At 33.5% G+C, this 11,792-nt stretch overlaps 1 protein-coding gene across 7 annotated transcripts in view; it reads left to right on the plus strand.

Moving 5' to 3' along the window:
- SLC16A7 (solute carrier family 16 member 7) overlaps positions 1-11,792 on the plus strand; it is a 187,421-nt gene that overhangs the window by 154,850 nt on the left and 20,779 nt on the right. For all 7 annotated transcript variants that reach the window (XM_074402822.1, XM_074402818.1, XM_074402819.1 and 4 more), the window contains one exon: positions 9,875-10,018. In XM_074402822.1, the coding sequence (XP_074258923.1) occupies positions 9,875-10,018 (144 nt within the window). The remainder of the gene's footprint in view (positions 1-9,874; positions 10,019-11,792) is intronic.

Consider the following 11,792-nt stretch of genomic DNA (forward strand, 5'->3'; position numbering starts at 1 on the left):
TATTATTCTATTTCCTGATCCCCCCCATATATCTAGAACTTGTGATCTTAACCTCTCCTTGCAGACCAAATGGAGGGAAACAATCCAGGAAGAGCACATAGAAGTAAGACACCATAAGGGAAAGGGTGCAAAGTGTCTAGCTCATACCATTTAAAGCAGATAATACTGTCAGACAGGTTGAATCCATTTGCAGACTCTAACCAATTATTTGATCAGTTCTTTCTCCTTAGGCCTAGACTAGGTAATGGGTAGGGTAGGATTGTATAACCAGAAACTGTGTAAGCAGAGGTGACCTTGGTGTAGGAAGAAAAAATGGATCTTCTTTGTTTAACAATTGCAAAATTCTTTCCCATATATTACCTCACTTGATCCTCCAGCTTGGACACCACAACAATCTGTGAAGTAGTCTAGATACCATTAACTGTAAAAACAGAATCATAGGCCAGGTGCTGTGGCTTATGCCTATAATTCCCGCACTTTGGGAGGCCAAGGTAGGGAGATCACCTGAGGTCAGGAGTTCGAGGTCAGCCTGGCTAATACGGTGAAAACCCATCTCTACTAAAAATACAAAAATTAGCTGGGCGTGGCAACAGGTGCCTGTAATCCCAGCTACTCGGGAGGCTGAGGCAGGAGAATCGCGAGTTAATCGGCGGGTGGGTAGAGGTGGAGAGGCGTTGGTCAAAGTATACAACATTTTAGCTTGACAGGATAGGATTTTAGCTACAATCTATTATGAAAACTTAAATTTTATCAAAACTTAGTACACGGACACTTACAGACACTACATGGCACCATTCACAGTCCAGAAAAATGTAAACAAATCTAAGTATAAAATCAAAACTGTGTGAAATTTACTGTAATACACACTACTGCTGTAATAATTTTGTATCCATCTCCTTTTGCTGCGGTGCTGGGCTAAAGTGTTGTGTGATGCTTAAAACACGTGTGACACCTCTATGTGAGTACTTCTTTCCTCCAGTAAATTATCACCCCATTTTCTTGTTCACCAAATTATATTTACTTCATCTTTACGAGCATTTTTTTAAAAAACTCTTGTCAGTAGTTAGGGATTCAAAGAAACATTGTAAATTATGTCCTTGAAGTTCTTATATTGTCAGTTATTTGCCAGATACTTTTAATTTTATCATTTGCCTTTATACTACAGCTTTATATTTTTGTCCCAATGTTTCTTTACAGATTACTGAAATATGAAAAAAATTACTTACACTCCAAGAAAGGTCACAGTTTTATTGATGTAAATAGACATCTTTCTTGTGATTTATGTTATTAAGATACAATAGGAAATATTTTGTGGGATATATTTGATAAAATATTTGTGGGATGTAGTTGAGAAAAATTCGGAGAAAAATATTTTATTTAAGTATGCTCTGATGTTCTACCTCTGAGAGAAAACAATGCAGTGGTTTGTTTAGGATAACTTATGGAATATTAAAGTCTGTCTTTTCCATAGAATTATTTCACATTAGTTCCTATAAACAATCTTTTTTTTCCTTAAATTGAACAAGTAACTAACATTAGCATGACATTTTAGACCTAGCAGTTATGTTTTTCTAATGAGATTTATGTGTGGATCAAAAATAGATGGCCTCTGATCTTCATGACCATAGAGAAAATAAATATGCTTCTTGTGAGCACCCTGGAATTCTCCCAGTTTTGTGGATCACATTAATTTAAAAATCTATCATAGATCTTAGTATCTGAGAAATACACAGAAACTATACCCCATTATTCCAAGAACAAAACAATTCAAACTTGGCCTTGTGAAACTAAAGTAAATCTAAACTTGAGACTTTTATGTAGAGTGCAGACAAAAAGCATTGACATTTCCAGGAGTAAATCTAGATTTTGTTGCCTCTAAAGACTATACCATTAGAGAGAAACTGTTTGAGAAAAAAAAAATTGAATATATCTTACCTTTCAAATTGTATTAAGCCTATGACCATGTGAACACATCACTAGGTGTTCCTACGTCCTTGGAAGTGATCTATAAAAGTGTAGGGCTCTGGAGATTAAGCTGCATTTCATAGTAAACCCACATTTGCATATACAGTAATCTCTTCTTATCTGTGGGAGATATGTTCCAAGACCCTTAGCGGTGGCCTGAAATCACAGATAGTACTCTATGCTATATGCCCTTAAAATAGGCACAAGAAGAGATTAACAACTCATAATAAAATAGAACAGTAATATACTATAATAAAAGTTTTGTGAATATGGTCTCTCATTCTCAAAATATCTTACACTACTGTACTCACCTTTTTTCTTCTTACAATCTGTTAACCTGATAACCAAGAGGGCTACCAAGTAACTAAAGGACAGGTAATATATACAGCATGAATACACAGGGCAAAGGAAAGATTCACGTCCCGAGCCAGCTGAAGCAGGACAACACAAGATTTTATCATGCTACTCAGAACAGTGCACAATTTAAAACATATGAATCATTTATTTCTGGAGTTTTCCATTTAACATTTTCAGACCTTTGTTGACCAAAGGTAACTGAAACACTGAAAGTAAAACCTTGGGTAAGAGGGACTACTGTAATAAAAAGACATGAAGCAAGGAGTAGATTGGTTAATGGTTTCATTGTTGTTAGTAAAATACATTGTAACGTTGTACTTGGGATTATTCTGTTAAATATTAAACCACGTGTATTTTTTAAACAACTAGTTCTCAAATACTTTCAATATTAAAAAAAATCACATCTTGACAATATTATATTTAATTGAAGAAGTTACTGTAAAATGTACTTGTGTTTACAGGTAGAATATTTGAAAGCTTTTTGATCCCCACATCCATTAGGATTCATTGCAGCTTTACTCAATGAGAATCATTCCTAGGAACATGGAACTATTTATAGTTAAATACTTGGTTGATAAGATTTATATTTCTTTTTCATCTTCAATTTTAGAAGCATTTATGTTCTCTCAAAGTCTGATGGTTAGGTTTCTAACTTTTCCAATATTTGGACTGATAAATTTACTACTTAAGTTAGATAAATGCTTTATTATTGGTAATGGCACATATAAAATCTCAGTGCATTTATATAACTCTCTAGTAATCGGTTATATAAAAAGTGTAGAAAACAGTGATTTACCATAGACTCCCTTTTACATCTGAATCTATTTGTTCAACTCTTTTATTACTGTTGCCTTTGTTTGGCTTCTGTAAATTTTATTGAATTTCTATTTCTAACTAATCACAATGATACCAAATTGTAGCATATAGTTTTATTTATAGCTTAGATTGCTTTCTAAAAATATGTACATGAGTACATGTGTAAATCAGTCAACATCAACTTAAACAATAGCTAGTTCATGTGAACTACACACATTCTTGGCAAGAAACAGAAGTAAATGCCTGAGGTCTGGGCATAATTCCTTGGAAATAACAATGCCAAAATGCCCAAGGAAGCTCTTGGCAGGGATACCCATTTGTTCTCACATATTTCTCTATTTGTTCCCTTTATTGCAAGCCTCTAAACAGAAATTCAGAGCATTATCATGGGATCTGGGCATCGTTCCAATATTTACTCAAAGAGAAGTCCAAAACATGGTCATTTTATGGGAGAAATAAGTAGTACATGGTGTTTATGCAATGTTATATATGATTATACTCATTATACCCCTGTATTAAGGGGATTCCATCTTTCTTTGAGCCTTCATTAGGATACCACCATATATAATGTGTGTATACTCAAGATATGGCTGAATTGTTCCCTAATATAATCTGACTCAAGGAAAACAAATGGAGAGTGTCTTTGTCATTCACTGTTTCATATGAATTTGCTCTGTTTCTGGAGTCAAAGTTGTTCTGTTTTTCACCTGCTATTTGAGAAATTTTTTGAATTTTTATATCATAAGCCAGAATGCAATAGGATAAGTATGGAGCCCTTCTTTTTATACAGTCTCTTGAAACTCTTCATGAGAAGCTTTCTTCTTGAATTGTTTCATTCTAGCTTGAATATCCAAATGGAATGTATTAAGATAAATTCATAATTACATTTCTTTCATTATACTATTTATATAGTTGTAACACATTTTGAATCAAATGAAAGGTCTTATGAAATTTTGAAAAGCTATGTTGTTGCTTATATATTATTTATTTGTATCTCTAAAATTATCCACTGACTGCAAACTGCCCATAAGGGGCATATTCACCATAAAACAATCATTTCCAGAACTAAAACAGTCCTAAAAATGTCTTTGAATTTTCCTTCCACTACAAATTTTTTATAAGACTAGAAACAGTAACTTCTTTCTGAAACAACACTGGAATCTCAATATCAGAATTAGTCAGGTTAAGTAGAGCATGGCTGTAGTCCTATCTCCTTGGGAGACTGAGGTGGGAGGATCACTTGAGGCCCAGAGTTTGAGGCTGCATTGTACTATGATAGTGCGTATGAATAGCCACTCTACTTCAAGCTGGGCAGCATAATAAGACCACATCTTTCTCAAAAAAACAAACAAACAACAAAAAAAAACCGATGCTCAGTTTGAATCATTTGAAAATAAATGAATGAATGATTGTAAAACAGCAAATGATAAATTCTGTATTCAATCTATATTTTAACTTATATTTTCATTACGTTTCTGCAAGTTATTTTCATGGGTTTAAGTATTTTTAATTCCTTTTATTTTTATTTGCAAAAACATTGCACATATATCTAATTTTCAAAATTTTTTCTGGGATCATAAGCAGTTAAAATATTCTAGTATAATATTGTTATAGCAGATTCAATCAAAATAAGATAATTACTAAATAAAATGTAAACATTGAATAGAAGCATACTTTTTTGAGGTGGGTGATGGAGTCTCACTCCGTCACCAGGCTGGAGTGCAGTGGCGCAATCTTGGCTCACTGCAACCTCCACCCAGCAGGTTCAAGCAATTCTGCCTCAGCATCCCAAGGAAATGTGCCTTTTAATGAATTCAGTAGGCATCCTGTGTATCTATAGATGAATATTTCTTAGTGCTATCTAAGCAGCTACAGTTTTTAGTTTCATTTATTTCTTGGTTTTGCTTGGTTTTTAATTGATGTACATGTTGAGTAACTTGTTCACATAATAAAGTGGATGACAGTGGAAAATATTTTATTTTCAGTATTAGTTAATTATTTGAACTTGCCAAAATCACATAATGATTTTTTATCAACAATTATTTGAAATGATCTGTGGGCTGACAATTCAATTGAATCTTCCCTCAATATTGTGAAAAGCAGAAAATTGGAAACCATCTCATTTACAAAAATATTATTTCTAGTCAATAAACTTATGCATTTCTGAGAAGTTTATAAAAAACATTTACCAAAACTAACAAATGACAAATAATTATATTGCTCTTTTATCACTTAGGGTAAAAAATAGAGAAACTAAAATACATATATACTTTCACTTATTGCACTTCACTTTACAGCACTTAGCAAATATAGCCTTAATTACAAATTGAAGGTTTGTGGCAACCCTACCTTCAGAAACTCTGTTGGCATCATTTTTCTGGATAACATGTGCTCACTTTGTGTCTCGTGTCACATTTGGTAATTCTCACAGTATTTCAAACTTTGTTATTATTATATCAGTTATGGTTATCTTTGATCTTGCTATTATAATTGTTTTGGGTGTCATGAACTGTGCCTCTGTCTCAGAAAAGATAATGGGCTTAGTGCTGTGTGTGTTCTCCCTGCTCCATAGACCAGCTGTTTTGCTATCTCTCCCCATCTCCTAGGGTCTCTCTATTGTCCGAGATACAACAATATAGAAATTAGGCCATTTAATAAACCTACAATGGCCTCTAAGTGTTCAAGTGACAGGAAGAGTCACAAGTCCCTAATTTTAAATCAAAAGCTAGAAATGATTCAGCTCAATGAGAAAAGTGCTGAAAGCCCGGAAAGGCTGAAAGCTAGGTGTCTAGCACTAAAATTAGCCAAGCTGTGAATTCAAAGGAAAAGTGAAGAGGATTTTCGAAGTTTGGATACAAGATCAACCAGCCACAACATTCCGTAAGCCAAAGCCTAATCCAGAGCAGGGCCCTAACTGTCTTTAATTCTATTGAAGGTGAAGAACCTGCAGAAGAAAACCTTGAAGCTTTTAAAGGCTGATTTATGCAGTTTAAGGAAATAAGCCATCTTGCTAACATAAAAGTGAAAGGTGAATCAACAAATGCTGATTAGGAACTGCAGTAGGTTATCCTGAAGATCTAGCTAAGATCATTGGTGAAGGTGCCTACACTAAACAACACATTGTCAGTGTTGACGAAATAGCCTTCTAATGGAAGTAGATGCCATTTAGGTATTTTATAGGTGGAGAGCAGAAGTCAATGCCTGTCTTCAAATCTCCAAAGGATAAGCTGACTCTCTTTTTAGGGGCCAGTGAAGCTGGTGACTTTAAGTTGAAGCAAAGCTCATTTACTGTTCTAAAAATTCTGGAGCCCTTAACAATTATGCCAAATCTGCTCTGTGTTTTATAAATGAAATAGCAAAACCTGTATAATAGTACATTTGTTTACAGCATAGTTTGGTGAATATTTTAAGCCCACTGTTGAGACCTGCTGCTATGAAAAAAATTCCTTTCAAAATAGTACTGCTTACTGACAATGCACCTGGGTCACCCAAGCGCTCTGATAGACATGTATAGGAGGTTAATGTTTTTATGCCTGCTAATACAACATTCATTCTGTAGCTCATGGATCAAGGAGTCATTTCAACTTTCAAGTCTTAAAATTTAAGTATATTTTGTAAGCTCACAACTACCATGCATAGTGATTCCTCTGATGGGTCTAGAGCAAAGGAGATGGAAAACCTTTTGGAAAGGATTTGCCATTCTGCATAACATTATGATCATTCATGATTTATGGGAGGAGGTCAAAATACTGACATTAACAGTTTGGAAGAAGTTGACTTCAACTCTCGTGAATAACGTTAAGAGTTGCAAGACTTCAGTGAAGTAAGTAACTACAGATGTGGTGGAAATAGGAAGAGAACTAGAATTAGAAGTGGAGCCTGAAGATGTGACTAGATTGCTGCAATCTTATGATAAAACTTGAATTAAGGAAGAGTTGCTACTTATGGATGAGCCAAGAAAGTGGTTTCTTGAAATACAATTTACTACTGATGAAAATGCTGTAAATATTGTTGGTATAACTACAAGAGATTTAGAATATTGCATAAACTTAGTTGATAAAGCAGTGGCAAGTTTTGAGAGAGTTGACTCCAATTTTGAAAGAAGTTCTGTGGGTAAAATGCTTTCAAATTACATCACATGCTACAAATAAATCTTGCATGAAAGGAAGAATCAACTGATGCAGCAAACTTGTCTTATTTTAAGCAGTTGCCGGCCCAGTGCCATGGCTCACACCTATAATCCCATCATTTGGGGAGGCTGAGGTGAGAGTATCTCTTGAACCCAGGAATTCAATACCAGCCTGGGCAACACAGCAAGACCCAATCTCTACCAAAAAATATGTAAAAGAGTAGTCAGGCATGGTGCCACACGCCTGTGGTTCCAGCTACTAGGGAGGCTTAGTTGGGAGGATCTCGAGCCTAGGGGGTCAAGGCTGCAGTGAGCTATGTATGAGGCGCTCTGCATTCATTGCACTCCAGCCTGAGTGACAGAGCAAGACCCTGTCTCAACAACAACAAAAAGATTGCCACAGCTACTCCAGCCTTTAGCAACCAGCACCCTGGTCAGTCAGCAGCCATCAACAGTCAAGACAAGACCAACAAAAAGACTGTGAATCAATGAAGGCTCAGATGATCATTAACATTTTTAGCAATAAAGTATTTTAATTAAGTTATGCACATTGCTTTTTAGATATAATTCTATGCACACTTAACAGACTATAGTATGTAAAGGGTAAACATAACTGTTATATGCACTGGGAAACCAAAAAATTTTTTACTCATTTTATTGCAATATTTGCTTCATTGAGTTTCTCTGGAACCTCATTGGCAATGTCTCTGACACGTCTTATATGTGTTATGTATATTCTCTGTATGTATAATTTATTTTCTTCAGCTCTGCAGGTGAACTTAACCATGTTAGAGACAGAATTATATTCTTTTTATACAACTTGTACAATTTTCTTTGATTTCCTCCCTCCAAATCCTGTCGTTTTTATGGAGCGTTTATAAAAGCTTTCATGTCGCCTTTTCAAAGTTTTAAGTTGCTTGCTGTTATAAAGGCAAGCTTTTGTATTCTGTGTTTAAGTTACCTTTCTAAAATTTTGTGTTATTACCAATATTCTTTCAAAAGATATTATGGAGTAATAAATACTATTAGGTACTAAGGTTTAATTTCAAAATTTTGTTTGCAGAATAAAAATAATAATTATATTTGTGTAAAAGGATATGGGTGCATTGATAAATGAATCTCAATCTATTTTATATGTGATCCATGTAAAAATCCTTAAATACAATACACTTGGAAATTCTTAGTGCCATAGTATTAGCTAAAAAATTACTATGTTTTGTAGGCCAAATACTGGATTGAAAATTCTGACCTAACGTAGTATTTATGTCCTCCAAATAGTATCCCTAGTTTCAGATGAAATACAATTGTAAGTTAAGAATGATTTGTCAAAGCAAGCCATTTACACATTGACAAGTCCCATAAAATACTATGGAATTTCATTGAGTCCAAGAGTCTCAATTGTTAAGTTGCACTGTTATTTTATAGTATACCAAGAAAGAAAATAGTGCTGTCACTGAAGTAAAACTTAACACTTTCTTAACATTTAGAACTTTTATAACTACCAAAAGAACTTTTTTAGACTTAAATGCAGATTATTTTAATAATTTTAATCACTTCTGGATATTTTATATACATACACACACACAGATGTACATTGGAAATATACATTAAATTATTGGTAAGGCATTCCTACATGTTCTTCCCATTCACTATCTGACTCTTCTAGACTACTTTGGAGTCTGAGTTTTCAACATTTGCATCTCACACCTAAGATTATTCTCTTTGTCAGTGTGCAATGTATTTTAACAGAGAGATCCATCATTTTTTTTTCTGGTAATTTCATCCAAACAGCTGCACCCAATCTGTAAGTTTTGATGCTGCTACTTACTCTACCTTACTACAATTTGTCAACAGAAGATTTCTCAGGCAAAAATCAGGATTTATGTTTATATTCATTTTTCAAATGCTCCTTCAAAGATTCTATCGAAATGTGATTAAACATTGTCCTATCAAGCCACAGGAAATAACAACCAAATTCAGACATGCATAGGCCATGATAACAACATTACTACCTATGACTTCCTCTTGATGAACATAGATTGGAAGAAGTCATTATATGTAAGACACCCCTATTGCTAATATGATAGGATGTGAAAACAGTAAGTGTCTTAAAATCAACAAATTATGGTATGGAAGAAAAATCACTGCTGGAGATGACTTTAAAAAATCTTCAGCCCTAATAAATGGCACATTATTCTAAGATGCATTATTCTCAAAAATAAAATTTTAACAGAAAAGTCATTTATATAATTCCTAGATTTTTGTTATATAAATTTACCTGCATTTGTTAAGTTATTTTAGATATTTTAGCTATATTTTATTGTAAAACTTTTCCATCAAGATTTGAATGATTATGGTTGTAAATAAATATATGTCAAACATTTCTAATTTATTATTTCATGGGCTTTTATATATATGACCGAAAAGAACCTGCCAAACTGATCATTTGTGAAGTATTGAAAAGTTCTCATTATATTTCATGTGAACTAATTTTTCTCCTCTGATCATTAAAATGTGCTTCCTTGCCTTTCCAAATGATCAGATGTTAAAGATGAACAAATAAATGACCCAGTAACTGAATATTTCTTAATCTCCTCTCTGCTGTAGGCCCCATAAGTAGTGTTTTGGTGAATAAATACGGCAGCCGGCCGGTGGTGATAGCAGGAGGCTTATTATGCTGTCTTGGAATGGTGTTGGCCTCCTTCAGTGGCAGTGTGGTGCAGCTGTATATCACTATGGGATTCATTACAGGTAAGTTGTTTGGTCTTCAGCTTATTCTTAACTCTTCTGCAATTTTCAAAGCTCTATGAAAAGAATGAACAACAGAAAATTCTTATTTTCTTTTAATTAATTTTTTTAATAAACAATGCTGTTTTAAAGTATTTTCATCTAGTACATTGAAATTCAAGCTATATAATGGCCAAAGATTTCATTTTTTAAAAAAATGAAAAAAATGTTATCAGACAAGTTACATGTTATCATACAGATTCAAAAAGAGAACAACTTTAGTTTTTTGTTTGTTGTTGTTGTTGTTGTTGTTTTTGGCCTTTTATGCTTTTTACTCCTCAATGGAGATAGTGTTGTTGGACCCAGACTTTTTGATATAAATAAAAACTTTCATTACTATAAAACTTACTTTCATGACTTATTTCCATTTCCAGTATCTGACTTTCCACTCATAATATATTAAAACAGTGCCAAAGAGATATTTTCTGGATGCACTGATTTAGCTTCAATAATAAAATTATTGTTGCTTGTTCTGATTAGTGGTAAAGTTCATTAACCCTGTTTCTTCTTTTTCTTACTCAAATGATCCTGTTTAAAAGTTTGATGAGCCACATTTTCCTCTAACACAAATATTTCAAATGACCTACTATCTCTTGATTATAGTTGTTTCTCATGTATGATTCTAACTGACCATAACATGTGCACTTGGAAAGTAACATTTTTATTAGTTTAAATAATAAATTGCCTTAAAATTTTATATTTAACATCTTAGGAAAAATTAGACTTCAATATGTAGAGAGACTGAATCTTGCCTTTCTGCCCAGGGATAAAAAGGCAAAAATATTTACACTCACGTAATCTTACACTCATGTATCATTTGATGAAAAAAAAAGTATATTGATGAAAAAAAGTGTATTGAAGCTTACAGTAATAGTGATGTTAAAATTTTTCTCTTTACAATTTATCCACATCTCTCTCCTTTTTTGATATGGCAAAATACATTTAATCTTGTAAATGAAAACCCTCTTATACTAAGCATTGTCATAGTGGAGAGAGTGGTTTTTCCGTTGTATGAGACATTGACTACTACATTTGACTGTAGAAATCGGAATGGGCCTACAAGTAGATGATTAGGGAAAAGATGATTTTGTTATTCCCTGCACTACGAATATCACTGGCATTGTTAGTATTCCAGCTTCTAATTTTATTCCTTTGGCTCTTAAATATTTTGATGCCCCCAAAGTCAATTATTAAGTCTATCTATGAGGGATTTACTTTGACTTTGGTTTCCAAAAGTAGACAGATCTAGCACTTAAACTTGACTTGGCACATATTATCTGTGTAATCATGGGTACATTAACCTCCTTATACCTAAGTTTCTTTGTCTGTAAAATGAGATAAATAATAGCTCTTTTTAAAATGAGTTATTAGGATGATTAATGTAAAAAATGAATATATAGTACTTTACAGAGTGCCCAGAATTTTGCTGTTCATAAATAAATGTTTGCAAATAATAGTAATCACAATGCCATTTATATAACACCTTACAGTTCTAGAACTTACTTTATTTTGGCAAAATCTTTCTGTGTTGTTAGGTGAATTAGAGTTCAGGAAGTCTAAGTGTTTTGCCCAGTAATACAAAATAGGTACTTATTTGGAGCAGATCATATCTATTGATTTCAAGTCTACATTCATTTTACCATGTGGATTAACATTTGAAGGCAAAAGTTCCAGACTACAGAATGGGGAAAATGCAATAACATAAAAGTCCTTAAGCTTTGAAACCCAACACCTGGAT

This window comes from Saimiri boliviensis, chromosome 7, assembly GCF_048565385.1.
Source record: "Saimiri boliviensis isolate mSaiBol1 chromosome 7, mSaiBol1.pri, whole genome shotgun sequence".
Taxonomy (NCBI): Eukaryota; Metazoa; Chordata; class Mammalia; order Primates; family Cebidae; genus Saimiri; species Saimiri boliviensis.